This window comes from Peromyscus eremicus, chromosome 2 (assembly GCF_949786415.1).
Source record: "Peromyscus eremicus chromosome 2, PerEre_H2_v1, whole genome shotgun sequence".
Taxonomy (NCBI): domain Eukaryota; kingdom Metazoa; phylum Chordata; class Mammalia; order Rodentia; family Cricetidae; genus Peromyscus; species Peromyscus eremicus.
The window spans coordinates 137553927-137571280 of record NC_081417.1 but is presented as its reverse complement, the minus strand read 5'-3'; the positions used below and the strand labels follow the sequence as shown (position 1 = coordinate 137571280).

At 37.6% G+C, this 17354-nt stretch overlaps 1 protein-coding gene across 1 annotated transcript in view; it reads left to right on the top strand.

Annotated features, from left to right (window-relative positions):
- Positions 1-17354, top strand: part of LOC131904046 (protein argonaute-3) — a 74790-nt gene that overhangs the window by 6367 nt on the left and 51069 nt on the right. Inside the window, exons 3-4 of the mRNA XM_059254967.1 lie at positions 2443-2651; positions 3624-3760. Of these exons, the coding sequence (XP_059110950.1) occupies positions 2443-2651; positions 3624-3760 (346 nt within the window). The remainder of the gene's footprint in view (positions 1-2442; positions 2652-3623; positions 3761-17354) is intronic.

Here is a 17354-nt window from a genome sequence, read left to right as displayed (position 1 = left end):
ATCTCCATGTCTGATATCAAAACACTCTTCAGAATTTCAATTCCTTTCAGCTTTGTTGACTGTAACACACTTCTTTCTCTTGGGCTGGTTCTACTCCCTGTTAGCAGCTTTCCATGGCAAGGATCCCATGACTCTGGCATCTCCAACATCTTAGGGTCTCCAAGGCAATCCAGACTTCACCTTTAGACTTCTCTCAATGGCCTCTCTAGGCCTCCATTCAGGGACACCCCTGAAACATGCCCTTGGCTGCTTTCCTTAGTCATGGAGGATTCTATAACCCCTTTCTTCTATCCTTAAAGCCAGAACCATGTGGCCGAAGCTGCTAAGTTATGCTGCTTACTAGGCTGGAATACAGCCCCCATTATTCAATTGTATCTTCACCAGCTTTCTGTTTTCAATGGGTTTCCTTCATTGCCTAAGCTTGGCTATCCTGAAACTCCATCTGTAGACCAGGCTGTCCTTGAACTCATAGATCCACCAGCCTCTGCCATTTGAGTGCTGGGATTAAAGGTGTGTACCACCACACCTGGCTCTAAGCTTTTCTTTAATTCCTTTTCACAGCTGGAAACTTAGCTGGGTGGGATTTTGCCCTGAGGTCACCACTCCCTTTATTTCATTTATTAATCTGTTTATTTCCTTGAACACAGAATTTAGCTCCATTCCACTTCTTGGTGCTCCTTTTCTCCTCAAATTGTACATTTTGTATTTTTCCTTGCTCAGCTTGCTCCTTTTCTTTATAAATCTTTATAAGCGTGAACATTTGTAACCACACAACAGAGTCTATACTTGGCTGTTTTGAAATTTCCTCTGCCAAAGGAATTAATCCAAATCTTTTCACTTTAGCCTCAGGTAGATCCTTTGGTCAAGGGCAAAAAGCAGCCACTTTCTTCGCCAAAATATCACAAGAATGATCTCTAGGTAACATACTAAAATTCTTCTCTTTTGAATCCTTTTAAACTAGCCCCCCCACACACAGTTCAAATAATTCTCAGCACCATTGTCTTCCATGGTACAAATAGTATGGCCCATTAAGCAATGCTTAAAACATTCCACTGCTTTCATAACCTAAAGTACCTGTCTTAGTTAGGGTTTCTATTGCTGTGAAGAGACACCATGACCACAGCAACTCTTATAAAGAAAAACATTCTATCGGGTAGCTTACAGTTTCAGAAGTTCAGTCCATTATCATCATGGTGGGGACATGGCAGCATGCAGGCAGACATGGTGCTGGAGAAGGAGCTGAGAATTCTGCATCTTTGATCCATAGGTAACAGAAAGTGAACTGAGACACTGGGCATGGCTTGAGCATATATGAGAACCTCAAAGCCTGCCTCCACAGTGACACACTTCCTCTACCAAGGCTGCACCTACTCCAACAAAGCCACACCTCAAATAGTGCCATTCCTTATGAGCTTATGGGGTCCGATTACATTCAAACTACTACATCTCATTGGAGACCTTTTGGTTTGAGGTTTCTTGTTTTGTTTTTTGATTTTTTTTTTAAATTTTTGGTTGGCCTACAACTTGCTATGTAGACTAGATTGGCCTTGAACTTGCATTGATTCCTGCCTCTGCTTTCTGAGTGCTGGGATCACAAGCATGAATCACCACATCTGGCTTATCCTTGTTGATCTTGAGCTTATGAGCTCAGAAGTGTCATCTTTGTTATTCTTGAACTTATGAGTCAAGTGATTCTCCAGCCTCAGTTTCTCAAGTAGCTGAATGACACTTCTGACTATTTAGAATTCTAGAATGCTTCCTAACGTCAAGACTATGACTCTACCCCCAATATATACTCAGCATTGCTTCTCCCTTTTTTTCTTTCAATCTCTTCCCTCCTATGCCTTGAAATTGATCAGTTTCTCTGTTTCTGGTTCATGCTTCCTTCTTGTGTGTTTGGTTTTTTGTTTTTTGTTTTTTCAAAAGGAAGCAAATACATGAGTAGTTTCTCTTTTTTTCCTCTCATACAAAAGTTATCTTTTATAGTCTTTTATATTTGTGTTGTTCATGTAATAATATGGATGGAAAATGATCATATAACAGCTGCCTAAATGTTAGCATATTTAAGTAGTTTCCAGTGTTTTAGAATGATAAATAATATTGGTATGAGTAAACTATATATTTGAATTTTATTCTATTAATTTGACATTGAGATTTTTTATTTTTGCTTGTTGTCCTTTTTGTTTGTTTGTTTGGGGTTTTTTTGTTTTGTTTTTTTGAGACAGGGTTTCTCTGTGTAGTTTTGGTACCTGTGCTGAATCTTGCTCTGTAGACCAGGCTGGCCTCGAACTCACAGAGATCCGCCTGGCTCTGCCTCCCGAGTGCTGAGATTAAAGATGTGCGCCACCGCTGCACGGCCTGTTGTCTTTTTATAAGTTAAATTTTAAATAATTACATTTATCTTTTTCGAGATTTTACACTTGGGTCTTGTCCCATTAACAGGTAGATTTAGATGTTACATTACCTGGGGAAGGTGGAAAAGATCGACCTTTCAAGGTGTCAGTCAAATTTGTATCTCGGGTGAGTTGGCATCTACTACATGAAGTACTGACTGGACGGACTGTGCCTGAGCCACTGGAGTTAGACAAGCCGATCAGCACTAACCCGGTCCACGCTGTTGATGTGGTGCTACGACATCTACCCTCCATGAAGTAGGTGGTTCTGGCTTTCCTCCTCCTCTTCAGATTTTTAAATATGAAGGGCTTCTTCCTATGTACTCATAGTAGTACAGGCCTTCCTCAGTTAACCTTTACTATGTTCTATGCTCTTCATCATTTCATTTGTATAATAATAGCATGTAAAATATACATCATTAGTTTAGCTGATCTAGTGAATATTTTACAGAGAAATTTCTAACTCTTTTTCTTAGGACCTCTAAGTCTTGAACAATTGATACATTTTCAGATATACCATGAACTTAAATCACCTTTTAAAAAATGGTTTTATTTTTTATACAATAGTATCAGATTATATTGAAATTGCTACTCTTGAGCTGAGATAGAGTTCAGGCTAGAGTATTTGCCCAGCATACTTGAGGTTCTGTATCCAGACTCCTGCATGGGAAAAAGGGAGAGAGAGGTACTGTTTTTTAAAATCACACTACCATTTCATATTTCTGTACTTACATATGTCAGATATCTTTGAAATAATTACTATAGCTAGCTTGAAACATATTTGTAGAAATAAATTACTCTTTAGCATTTTAAAGTTCCAGTGCTGTTATTTTTAAGAAAGTATTTTAAGGGACAAGTGAGGTAGCATACACCTTTAATTCCAGCACTTGGGAGGCAGAGGCAGGCAGACCTCTGTGAGTTCAAGGCCAGCCTGGTTTACATAGTGAGCTCTAGGCTGCCCAGAGCTACACAGTGAGACTCTGTCTTAAAAAAATAAAAGTAAAATAAAAAATATGTTGCTTTGTAAACTAACAGATTCTGAAAATAGGCAATTTCAGAAAATGTTAATGAATTTCTTCATTTAGAATAGCTTTTTGTTTTCATGCGTATATATAATTATAAGTATCATTATAATAAGCTAATTGTCTTTGCTTTCGTGCCCCCTGTCCTGCAGATTTAAGTATTAGTATTAGAAGGAAAGGACTGAACATGCCATTTTAATTTTTGTAGATATACGCCTGTGGGGCGTTCCTTTTTCTCAGCTCCAGAAGGATATGACCACCCTCTGGGAGGGGGCAGGGAAGTATGGTTTGGATTTCATCAATCTGTTCGGCCTGCCATGTGGAAAATGATGCTAAATATTGATGGTAAGGGAACTAAAACCATATTCTGAATTGGGTAATTGATTTCTTTATGGCATGTATATTTGGTTTTATTTATACAGTTATATGTACTGGTGTCTTAAAGTAGTATTTGGATATGTATTAAGACAGCCTAATAAAACCTTAATTTTTTTTTATTATATCTGATTTGTAAATTCTTTATACAGAACTTGCCTGAGAATGCTACTAAACTTGAAGCAGGCACATGAAAATGTGTAAAAGCTCTGTGTGTGATCATTTGGGAATTTTATCTTACCAATAATTTATTTGTATTCTCTTCACTCTTAAGTCAGCATTTAACTATAAAATTCATATGTTAAGAGAAATGTGTTGGTCATAGTGACCATAGCCAGGTATTCCTGTTGTTCTTAATGTGTTACTGATTGTAATCTCATTTTTACGTGCTTTCCTACAAATATTTTCAAGCTAATATATAAGTAAAAAGAATAACATGTTGAACTGCCATATGAATGTAGCCATTATTCATTTTGTCAAGGTTTTTTTCTCTTACTTTTGTTAATCTGTCTATATTTCTTCCTCTCTGAAAATATATTAAGTCACATGCTACGACAGCATGTTATTTTGTCCCTACTACATACACCACTGAAAACTGGAATGTTTTCTAATTCAACAGCAATGTCATTTTTTTATGTTAAAAAAAAAAGAAAGAAAGAAAATTCAAAAGAAAAGAAAATTTGTATTCTCTAATTCCCAGCCCAAGATCATATTTCATTGATGGTCCCTAATATGTTTTTTTCTGCTTAACTGATTTGAATCAGAATTTAAACAAGATTTACACATCATATTCCTTCCCCACCCTCTTCTTTTCTTTTTAAAGTTTCATTGACTTCTTAGTGAAACTTCTTATTGAAACTGTATTGTAGAATATCTCCATATCTGTGTTTGTCTTTTGTTTTCTTATGACTTGTTACTCTATCTCTCTTATTTTCTGAAAATAAGTTATCTCCACAAGTTTAATTCACTTTGGGTAGAAAGTGAAATGTGTACATATACAGCAATATATTCCAGGTTCATCACATTTCTTGCTTAGTATCCGGAATTAGCCATCCTTCCATGGATCCCTGGATCTTTACAGATCAATACAGTTTCTTCATTTTTTTCCTTACAGTTTTTGCTGTTTTAAAAATAATGAGAGACAATATTTAACCAGTTCCCTTTGTATGTGTATTAGGCATATTTTTAATTGCTTGCTATCTCCAAATATTATTTTACATATATATAAAGTATGTGTAAGATAAATTTCTGGAGATGAGACTGATAAGTCAAGGGTAAATGTTATTTATAATTTTGATCAATATTTCTAGATTCCCCTCCATAAAGGTTGTGTTGTTCATCTACTAATAAAATACTTGTTTCCTTGTATGTGTGCTGTCGAACTCTTAGATTTTTGCCAATCAATTTTGCTGTTTTAAGTTGTTTTTTTTTTGTTGTTTTTTGTATTTTTGGAGACAGGTTCTTATGTGTGGCTCAGCCTAGCCTAAAACTCACTGTGTGGTCCAATCTGCCCTTGTACTGTAGTCTCAGCCTCCTAGCTGTAGGTTTATAGTCATGAACTACTTACTGTGCCTGGCTGAAACAAAGCAAACAGCCCTTCACTAGTATGAGGACCACTTGTGATTCATTCTTTTTTACTTTTACATTTATTGTTATTTTTAGGTACTGAGCATGGAGCACAGGGCCTTGGTTTTGCTAGCCATACACCTTAACAAACCATTGGTTTATGTATTTTTTCTTTCGATTTTATGTTTGAGAATTTCATGCATATATAAAATGTATTTTGGGGTCTGGAGAGATGATGACTCAGAGGTTAACATTGACTGCTCTTCCAGAGGTTCTGAGTTCAATCCCAGCAACAATATGGTGGCTCACAGCCATCTCTAGTGAGATCTGATGTCCTCTTTTGGCCTGCAGGCAAACATGCAGACAGAACACTATAATAAATAAAATAAATCTTATATATATAAAATAAATAAAAGTTAAAAAGAATGAATTATTTTAAAAAATAAAATGTATTTTGACTATATCCACTCCTTATATCCTACCTCCAGTTCCCCTGACACTCCATCCCCATCCCATCTTCATGCCCCCCCCCCTTTTTTTTAATAACCTACTATTTTCAGTTAGTGCTGCCACTGTGTGCAAGGATGTGGGGCCATTCTCTGGAGCCATGCATGCCCCCGTGAAAAATTCCTCTTCCTCTTCCAGCAGCTTTCAACTGCCAGTAGCTCCTCAGCTAGGGTGGGGCCTTCCTAAGTCTTGTGAGCCTCTCTCCTATCCGCTTTGAGATTTTGACTGACTTGATCTTATATAAGTAACCAGAGTTGCTGGAAGTGCAATGGCTGTGTCCTCTCCAGCAATCAGCACTTCACAAGACTCCTTCCCAACCTGAAGCTCATACACTTCTCTCTATCCCTCTTCTGTGACAGTCCTTGAGCTTTGGTTGGGGGACAGTTGACACAGATGGCCCTTTTAGGGCTGAACACTCAGTCACTTACTCTTAGCATGTCTACTAGTTAAGACTCTTCACATTAACTGCTGTCCACTGCCAAAAGAAGCTTTTTTGACCAAGGTTTATAATTAAATTGTTATTTGTCTTTAGATCTTTGGAATGGTGGGCAGTTATTTTGTTTTTGTTAATTTGTGTTTTAATACACAGAAGTTTGCTTGTTGGTGCACGCACACGCATATACACACACACACCCCATTTATTTATGACTTGTAATGTGTGATAAGGCTACTCTCAGATTTTTCAAGACCATTCTTACTTGTTTTATGATATAGACTTTAGAAATACTGTGTCCTCATCCAGTGTATAAGAAGACAGGTTATTTTTACTAAGATCTCATTATTTCATCAATTAAATTAAAACAAATTGGCTTCTGTAAGGTGTTGAGTCTAACCTTGAATCCAAAAACATACTATATACTTCTACTTTGTTGCTTCAGATAAGTTGTAAGGCTTTCCTCACATACAGCCTACTTAATCTTGGTATTCCTGGGTATTTTCTGTGTTTTGTTGCTATTAAATGGGTTTAGTATTTAATGGTATTTTTTTAAAATATTTAATAAACTAGTTCTTATTTATAAATATGAAGGCTTTTAACTTCTATATGTAACTTTTTAATCTTTCTGCCTTATTGAATTCCATACTTACAGTATTTTTTTCAAGTAATTTTCTTGATGTTTCTATGTTACAGTTATATGATCTGCACATAGTAACAGATTTTCCTCTATTTTTTTCTCAGATTATGTTGACTAATTTAGATAGGAAGTAGCAAACATCAATGGTTACCCTCTTTTTATTCCTCATTTTAGGAAAAATGTGTCCAGTGCTTCTCTATTAAGTATTATGCACATATGCATGTTTTTATGATTATTATTATGTTAGGAACAGTTGTTCTAGTGTTGTTAAGGAGCATTGTTGTCCTATTTTCATACGTACTTTAATCAAGAATATGTGTTAAGGGCTGGAGAGATGGCTCAGTGGTTAAGAGCACTGCCTCTTCTTCCAGAAGACCCAGGTTCAATTACCAGCACCCACATGGCAGCTTACAATTGTTTGTAACTTGAGTCCCATGAGATCTGACACTGTAACACAGACATATATGCAGACAAAATACCAATAAACATAAAAATGAAAGTAAATAAATTATTTTTTGTAGCTTGAGTTTTCCTGCCTGGCCCACAGTCAGGGCAAATCTCTGTCACCTGCCAGTCCCACAGCCTCTCAGACCCAACCAAGTAAACACAGAGACTTATGTTGCTTTCAAACTGTATGGCCGTGGCAGGCTTCTTGCTAACTGTTCTTATAGCTTAAATTAATCCATTTCCTTTAATCTATACCTTGCCACATGGCTTGTGGCTTACCGGCATCTTCACAAGCTGTTTCTCATCATGGCGGCTGGCAGTGTCTCTCTGACTCAGCCTTCCACTTCCCAGCTTTATTCTCCTCCTTGCCCCGCCTATACTTCCTGCCTAGCCAACGGCCAATCAGTGTTTTATTGATTAATTAGCAACACATTTGCCATACATCCCACAGCACTTCCCCCCCCCCCTTTTTTTTTTTTTTTCAAAAAGGAAGGTTTTAACCTTAACAAAGTAAAATTACATATAATTTGGGAATTTGGGCGTAGCTTCTCTTACTACTTCCTGCTGGAAGGGGGTGCTGTATCTTATGGGGAAACAAAGAAAATTTTAGAATTATGGAATAGTCCATGAGGCTGTATCGTCTGAGCCAGATGCCTTCAAACCATTCTGGATGTTGGATCATCTGGGCCATGGTGTCATCGGAGATCTTTCAGGGGGTCTTGGCTGGTCAAACCTGATGTATCTTAATCTTGAACAAATCCATAGCCTTTGGCTTTCTGTGGGAACAAAAGCAGAGTCTCTTTTCCAAAGTAACATATCCTTACATTCAAATTTTGAAGTCAAGGTATCTTTAAAATATACATTTTGGCATAACTCAACAGCTTTTACAATCAAATGTTTTTCTGCAGTTAAAAATCCCAAAGACAACACAATCCAGATTCTTTGTGTAATATCCATTTTTACGTGGCTTATTTTTTATACTACTTTTACTGTCTCTTTAATGACTTTATTTTTTAAAACTATGTATTTGTTTCTATAACTCTGTATATCACCTTTTTTGTCTCTTTCAAGCCTACGTATCTTTTACACACATTGTAAACTATTACATCTGAATCTGTCTTATTGTGAATCTCTTGCCTTAAACTGCAGCAGCTGTGGCTGCTGGCTCTGCCCACCTCAGCTTCCCAACATGGCTACGTTTACCACCAGCTCTGGGAGCTATCGTGGGTCTATTCTTTTATCCAAGCAGCATGTAGTCCAGAAACCTCTTTTTTTGTTTTGTACTGTCAAAGTCTAAATCCACCATGCAGCTTAATGTGCCACTTGCAGAGGCCTCATTCCCGCCAGTAGCTCCAACTGGCAGCTGCCGCTCATTTGAGAGAGACAATTAGGAAGCTGGTTTTAGCTCCATTTTAGAATCTTTTTTCTCAGTTTTTAGGTGGAAACTCTTGCCACCACGTTGGACGCCATTTGTAGCTGGAGTTTTCCTGCCTGGCCCACAGTCAGGGCAAATCTCTTTCACCTGCCAGTCCCACAGCCTCTCAGACCCAACCAAGTAAACACAGAGACTTATGTTGCTTTCAAACTGTATGGCCGTGGCAGGCTTCTTGCTAACTGTTCTTATAGCTTAAATTAATCCATTTCCTTTAATCTATACCTTGCCACATGGCTCGTGGCTTACCGGCATCTTCACAAGCTGTTTCTCATCATGGCGGCTGGCAGTGTCTCTCTGACTCAGCCTTCCACTTCCCAGCTTTATTCTCCTCCTTGCCCCGCCTATACTTCCTGCCTAGCCAACGGCCAATCAGTGTTTTATTGATTAATTAGCAACACATTTGCCATACATCCCACAGCAATTTTTAATTAGCTAATTAAAAATATCAGTATCTAAGCTGTCTCTGATTACTTTCATAAGTCACATTTATTTACTACAAATTTTTTATTTTATCCATATTTAGTGTATAGAATTTTATAAAACAGTTTTTAACATTTCAAGTTTTTTCTTTTTTTTAATTTATTTTTATTTTACAAGCATTGGTGTTTTGTCTGCGTGTATGTTTGTATGAGGGTGTTGGATCTCCTGGAACTGGAGTTATAGACAGGTATGAGCTGCCATGTGGGTGCCAGGAATTGAACCCTGGTCCTCTGGAAGAGCAGTGAGTGTTCTTAACCGCTGAGCACTCTCCAGCCCCCCAAACTTTTTCTATTTCTGTTGTTCCCCCTATTTTTTATTTTTGTGCTTTGTCCTTTTTTCCTTAATTAGTGGCTAGAAGTTTAGTCAACTGATTTTTTTAAATTATTTAGATTTATTTATTTTATTATTTTAAATGTATAGGTGGGTTTTTTTTTGCCTGCATGTATGTCTAGGCTCTACTTCATGTCTGATGCCCCTAGAGGTCAGAAGAGCATGTCGGATCCCCAGGGACTAGAGTTACAGATGGTTATGAGCTCCGTGTGGGTGCTGGGAATCAAACCTAGGTCCTCTGCAAGAGAAGTCAGTGCCCTTAGTCACTGAGCCATCTCTCCAGCCCCACCTCCTGCCCCTCCCTCAGCAGAACACCTAATTTTTGTTTAATTATTTTACTTCTTAGCTTTGTTTTCTGTAATTTCTCTTTCGTCTTATAAGTTTTTCTTCTTCGGTTAGCCAAATTTAAGGAACAATGAATTTTCTTCTGATCACTGTTTGATCTTTTCTGCACAGCCTCTGAATTGTAGTGTTTTCACTACATAATATCCCAGAAACTGCAACCATCTTTTTATTTATTTATTTATTGCTTTTCCTTTTTTTTTTTTTAAATGGGTAACAGAATTTATTAAGATATAAATTGACGTTGGTGGTGCACGCCCTTAAGTGAGGTCCAGGACAGGCACCAAAACTACAAAGAGAAATTCTGTCTTGAAAAAACAAAAATAAAAACAAAAAGACATAAACTGAGGAAATACGCTCACGAATGCAGACTGGAGTAGACTCTGGCTGAGGTCGTCCTCTGATCTGACCGGAAGTGAATCCACTATTTATTGCTTTTTCAAGACAAGGTTTGTCTGTGGAACTCACTCTGTAGACCAGGCTAACCTCCAACTCACAGAGATCAGCCTGCCTCTGCCTCCCAAGTGCTGGGATTAAAGGCGTGCACCACCACCACCTGGCTAAAAACAAATTTTAAACATTTATTTTATATTTTGTGTGTGTGTGTGTGTGTGTACATGAATGTGTGCATGTGTGAGAGTCTGCCCTCTTTATTTTCCCCAAGATAGGGTCTCACTATGTTGCTCTGGCTCTGGCTGCCCTAGAACTCCCTACGTAGACCAGGCTGCCGTTGAACTCACAGAGATCCACCTGCCTCTGCCTCCCCAGTGCTGGGATTAAAGTTGGGCACCAGTATGCCCAGCCTGTCCTCTTTTTCTGAAATGTAAGTCCTGGAGATTGAACTCAGCAATATTGTCTACATTTTTTACTTTCTTTTTTTCTAGGGGAAAAAAAAAAAAAAAACTTTTTGAGACAGAGTCTTGATAATTTGTCCGGGGTGACTTGAACTCCTAATCTTAGCCTTCAGAGCAGCTCGGATTACTGGTTTAAGGAACCACCCCTGGCTTTGGGGACTGACACAGAGTATTGCTATGTTACCAGGCCTGTATTGAACTCCTGGGCTCAAGTGATCCACATCCCCTGTACTACCACAGCTGGGATACGGGTGCATGCCACCGCACCTGCCTTGTAGTTCTCTGTTTAGAATTCGTTAAGTAGTTTGTGTAGCCTAATAAATGGTCAGTATTTCTGATGTTCAGAGTAGCTGGGCGGTGGTGGCTCACGCCTTTAATCCCAGCATTTGGGAAGCTTAGGCAGGTGGATCTCTGTGAGTTCGAAGCCAGCCTGGTCTACAGAGCAAGTTCCAGGACAGGCTCCAAAGCTACACAGAGAAATCCTGTCTCGAAAAAAACATGGAAAGAAAAGGAAATTTAATATCATTTCACCTTTAAGAATTTTTAAAGTTATATTTTAAAGTAAGATTTTAATTTTCATCTTTTGTCATATTGTCTACTTAGTTTATTTGTCAGATATGATGCACTGCTTTTTGGTATTTTTTTGTTTGGGAGCAGAGTCTCACTGTATAGTCTAGCCCAAATTGCTCTCAAACTCTCTATCCTCCTGCCTCAACCTTTGAAGTGCTGGGATTATAAGATGTGCCACTGCGTCTAGCTTTATGGTTTTTATATACCATCTTTGTATGGATGATTACTTTCTTTCTGTAGCTCACATTTGAATGAGATGTATTCACTAAGACCACTGGTAGAAGATGGTAGGAAGAACATTAGCTGTACTTTAGGATCAAGATAAATGTCCAGATTTCTTTGCTTCAAGAATCCATCCCACAGGGGGATGGATTCCTTCTTTAAAATACATCTTCATCTCCCATGCTTTCCAATAATTTCAGTGATTTAAGTGTTGCATACTACCAGCTGTGAGTTTTCCCAGGTTCCTATTCATTTATGACTTCCCTACACAATTGAAGTTATTTCAAAATAAGAAATTACAAAAAATTATAAATGCTTCTGAGACTATCAATTTTTCATTTTTTTTATGTGCATTGGTGTTTGTAACTGGAGTTACAGACATTTGTGAGCTGCCATGCGGGTGCTGGGAATCAAACCCAAGTCCTCTGGAAGAGCATTGAGTGCCCTTAACCACTGAACCATCTCTCCAGCCCTGAGACTATCAATTTTTTAATTAATTTTATACATTCATTCATTCATTCATTCATTTGTTTATTTATTTAGTATTTTTCTGAGACTGGGTTTTTCTGTGTAGTCCTGGCTGTCCTGGAACTCGCTCTGTAGACCAGGCTGGCCTGGAACTCACAGAGATCCACCCGCCCGCCTCTGCCTCTCAAGTGGTGAGATTAAAGGCGTGCGACACCACCGCTAGGCTCAGACTATTAATTTTAAACTACTCTTCTCACACACTGATAACACATTTTTATTCCTCCTTTCTCTTTTTCCATTGAAGAGTCCCCCATTCCATCTCTGTTCCAAACATGACCTTTAAGATAGAACTCTTTCTCTCTGGGAATGAAAATATACTGTTTCCCCATAGATTTCCTTACACTTCTTGTCATTCTGCAATGTTTAGATATGCCTTCTTGTGTAGATTTTGCTAGTCCTGAATACTTGGGGCTATATTTACCTACAGTGTGGCATTTTATGGGCTTTTTTAATCGCCTGGTTTTATCAAAATGTACTTTTACTTTTATTAACATTCTCTTTGTTGATCTGTGCAGTATCTAGGAAAAAGAGGAGGAAATTGGGACTGAGTTACTGTTATGTTTCTACCAGAGTTATTAAGAAAGGGTTTCTAAGTAACTTATTAGTCAAAGAAATCACAAAGGAAATATGAATTTTGAACAGAATGATAATTAATAATATATGTCAAAACTGGTATGATTGATTTAAGCAATGCTTAGAGAGAATTTAAAACTTTACTGACCTGTTAGAACAGAAGATGAGCATCAGTAACTGGATAGTTTATCTTAAAATGTTAGAAAATTAAACACAAAGAGACTAGATGGAAATAAGAAATAAAAACAGGAGCTAATGAAATAAAAAGAAAATTTAAACCTGTTGGTAGGGAGACTTAATGGGTTCTTAAGAAAGGTAGTGACATGATCATATTTGTTTTCCAGAAAGAGACCTCTGGCAGCAGTTTGGAAAATAGATAGAGGAGAAAAAGCTAATCTGAGAAGCCAGTAGGGGGCTTTTCAATCACTAGTTCAGGTAAGAGATGGTGGTGTTCTAATGTGGGATGGAGAGGAAGGGACATATTCCAAGGATTCAGCTGAGAGAAAAAAAAAAAAAGGCTTATGAACCTTGTCCATAAAAGCAGAACTTTGGGCACCTGGAACTGACTAGAAATAAATAGACCAGAAACTACTAGATTTTTAAAGAAATTATACTTGCAAATAAACTATAAGCCTGGTATATCACATAAATCAAGAGTTCAATCAAAGAAGCAGAATTGGCAGGTGCTACATAGAGAGTTGGTTTGTACAATTGTAGTAAAGCTAATCTGAAATCCTTAGAGAAGGTGACAAGAAGAGAGATCTTGGACATAATCTAAACTGTTGTCTGTAGAAGAATTTCTTCTCTCCTTCTCTCTTGGGGAAGCCTCAGCCTTGATTTTTAGGCTTGGAACCAATTGAATCAGACTCATCACATTATCCTAGATAATGTCCCTTATGTTCAGTCACCTAATTATGAACTTTTATTACATCTATAAAATAAACTCTCAGCAACACCTATATTAGTGTTTGATTAAGTAAATAAAAACGAATAGCCTAGCCAAGTTGACACACTAAGAAAAAACATAAGTTGAGTGTGGTGGACTTAAACCTGTAAGCCTAATACTCAAGAGGCTGAGGCAAAACTTATATATCCTTGTACCTGTGCTATGTAGTGAGTCTGAGGGCAGCTTGGGCTACAGTAAGGCTCTGTTTGTTTGTTTATTTTTAAGCACCTAATTTTTTCTGTGATTTTTTTTTAATCATTGAAACAAGTTTTGTTGCAGTACCAGGTATGTTCTAAACTAGTTTTTTGTGTTGCTTTTTTTTTTGGTCTAAAAGTCTGTAATGGTGGATGCTAAAAGTTAGAATGTTAAATCAAGCATGGTGACACACCCATAATCCCAGGACTTAAGAGTGAACAGGATCTGGAGTTTAAGGTCACCCTGAGCTACATAGAGAGTTTGAGATTAACCTGGGCTAAATAATGAGACCTTGTCTTTTAAAGCAAACAGTGTGGTGTTGCTTGCCTGTAATTCCAGCACTTGGAAGACCCAGGTAGGAAGGGAGAACTCAAGGCCAGCTGGACTATATAATGAATTCCAGGCCAACCTGGGATCTAAGTCTTTAGGAATAATAATGTGATAAAAACATAAAGGGAAGGATAAAATCATGAGGAATTATAGCATTTAAGGAAGTAAGAAAAAACAAGTGAGCCAAGACTGATTGTTACAAGCAGTATGGGAACAAAAAGAAAAAAATTAAGTAAAAACCAGTTCAAAGTTGAAGCGACCAGAAGTATATTCAAACATTAGATAATTTCAATAAAATAAGACCTTTTGCAGTACAATCAAGAGCAAGAAAGAATATCAGTACTATGATTTTTAGTCACTGTTGTGTTTTCTAACTTCTGTTCTTCTTACAGGTTTCAATCTACATGTTACTTCCTTAAGAAGCAGTGTTTGACACCCTTCTCCCCCAGTCCAGCCATCCCCCAAGTCTGAGTTAGGTACTTGTCTTATATATTCCCATAGCACAGTGTACTCCCCTATAATGGCACGTCTGTTGTTTTGTGTCTCTATGTTCTGAACATAGAGAGTGTTGTAATTCACCAGTGTACTCTCCATGCCTAGCATAATTCACATTAAGCAAAGAGTGAACACATCCAAGAGCTTGGAGAAGGAACGTCCAAAAGAGCTTGATAAACAGAAGTATTTACAGGACTAAGTGATATCCAAGCTGAATAAATAATATAGGAAAAAGACTAGTAGTTTAGGTTGAAAAGCAGACACCCCAGGATTAAATTTTCTGAAGTGTGTAAAATACAAAATTTAACTGAAAGACATGAAACAAAGCTTCAAAAAAAAAAGAAAAGAAAAAAATATGTTATAGTTATCTAGAAATCCTAAGATGCCAGTTATCCCAAAATCAACCTGTAAGTACAGTACTAATTAAAATCTAAATGAAATATGTTAGGATACTTCATAAGTCTGTTTGATTTTGTCTTTTGTTTTTGAAACAGGGTTTCACTATGTAGCCTAGGCTGTCCTGGACTCTCTACATAGACCAGAGTGACCTCTGCCTTCCAATTCCTGGGATTAAAGGTTTGCACCATCACACCAAGCTTGATAAGTCTGTATTTGTATGGAAGGATAAATGATCACGAGAAACCAATATAATTTTAAAGAAAAAGGAATTGCCCTACTTATTAAGAAACAGTAACAGTTACACACAATGCTGGAAGTGTAGGGACAGGCAGATTAATGACTGCAAGAGAGCCTAGAAACAAAGCAGCTATGTATTTATGGAAATTTTGTAAATGTCCTGAGATGGCATTTCAAGTTAATGGGGAAAAGGAAAATAACAAGTTGTATTTAAACAGTTAGAAACATTTTGAAGAAATAATTGGATTCAGCCAGGCAGTGGTAGCACAGGCCTTTAATCCCAGCACTTGGGAGGCAGAGGCAGGTGGATCTCTGAGTTTGAGGCCAGCCTGGTCTATAGAGTAAGTTCCAGGATGGCATTTGTTCCACTGCCCAGCATTTGTAATCCCATTGTTGGGGTGCTGGAGAGGGGAGGAGCCCTGTGTCTTGCTGGCTAGACATTCTACTGCATCAGACACCAAATTCCTGGAGAGATCCTGTATAGAAACTAAAGTGAAGAGTGATTGAGGAAGACACCTGACATTGACTTCTACCTGCCACATGTGTGCGCGCGCTCTCTCTCTCTCTCTCTCTCTCTCTCTCTCTCTCACACACACACACACACACACACACACACACACACACACACACCCCTAAGCAAAAGAAAACAAACAAAAAGAACAAAAACAAAACAGAAAATAGACTATGTCAAAAGTTGGAGTTTGTATAAATTCACAAAGTTAAAATAATAGGAGAATGTTTGCAGTTCATACAACAGAGCTTTATAGACTATAAGGACAAATAAATAGAAAAATGTGTAGTTCTCAAAGAAGAATAGCCATGACTAATAGGCACAAAGAGAGATTCTCAAATTCACTAATAATCAAGAAATTACAAATAAAATCAATAAAGGTACCATTTCACACTCATCACACTCATACAATTTTTAAGTCTTATAAAAGCAACACATGCCTATAATCCAACCACTTGGGCCACCAGAGAGATCTCAAGTTCAAGGCTAGCTCGTGCATTAAGTAAGACCCAGTCTCAACAAAAATACATAGTAGAAAAGCAAATGTTGGTGAGGAACTCACATGGTATATAAATGTGCTTTAGCATAACTATTTTAAAGAACAGTTTTTGTTGGGTTGGTTGGTTGGGGGACTTTTTGTTTATTTGGTTTGGGTTTTGGTTAGTTGTTTTAAATTTAGAGATGGGGTCTAATTTAGCTCAAGCTGGTCTACAGAGTGAGTTCCAGAATAGCCAAAGCTACATAGAGAAACTGTCTCAAAAACAACAATAACAACCAAAAAAGGATTATGGCATCTTAATAAATTGAACATAGTGCCTGAAATTTTAAATATTCCTCCCCTTCTAAGCTTTATTAAGATGTGATTGATGGGCTGGAGAGATGGCTCAGAGGTTAAGAGTATTGGCTGCTCTTCCTGAGGTCCTGAGTTCAATTCCCAGCATCCACATCATGGCTCACAGCCATCTGTAATGAGATCTGGTGCCCCCTTCTGGCCTGCAGGGATACACACAGCTAGAACACTATACATAATAAATAAATAAATCTTAAAAAAAAAAAAAGATGTGATTGACAAAAACTGTGTATGTTTAAGGCATACAGTATGTTTGATAATACATATTCCATGTGGAATCATTACCATAAGCAGTGTTCCCAACACCTTACATATCAGTCATATTTGTGTTTGCCTCTGAGAGTTAACACCTGAGACCTACACTCAGTGAATATGCATATATATACATTAATAGTAATGTACATGTGTGTGTGTATGTGTGTGTGTTGGTTAAGTTCACCATGCTGTACACTAGTTCTTCAGAACTTAACCAGTACCTGGACATCTGTGCTCTTTGACCAATATGTCCTCATTTCTCCCACCTCCAACCCTCCCAGTAAAGTGGTAACTAACATTCTACTGTTTCTGAGTTTGGGTTCCAAAATTCCAGTTATAGGTAAGACCATACAGTAATTGTCTTTCTGTGCCTGGTTTATTTCACTGAACATACATGGCCTCTAGATTCATCTATGTTG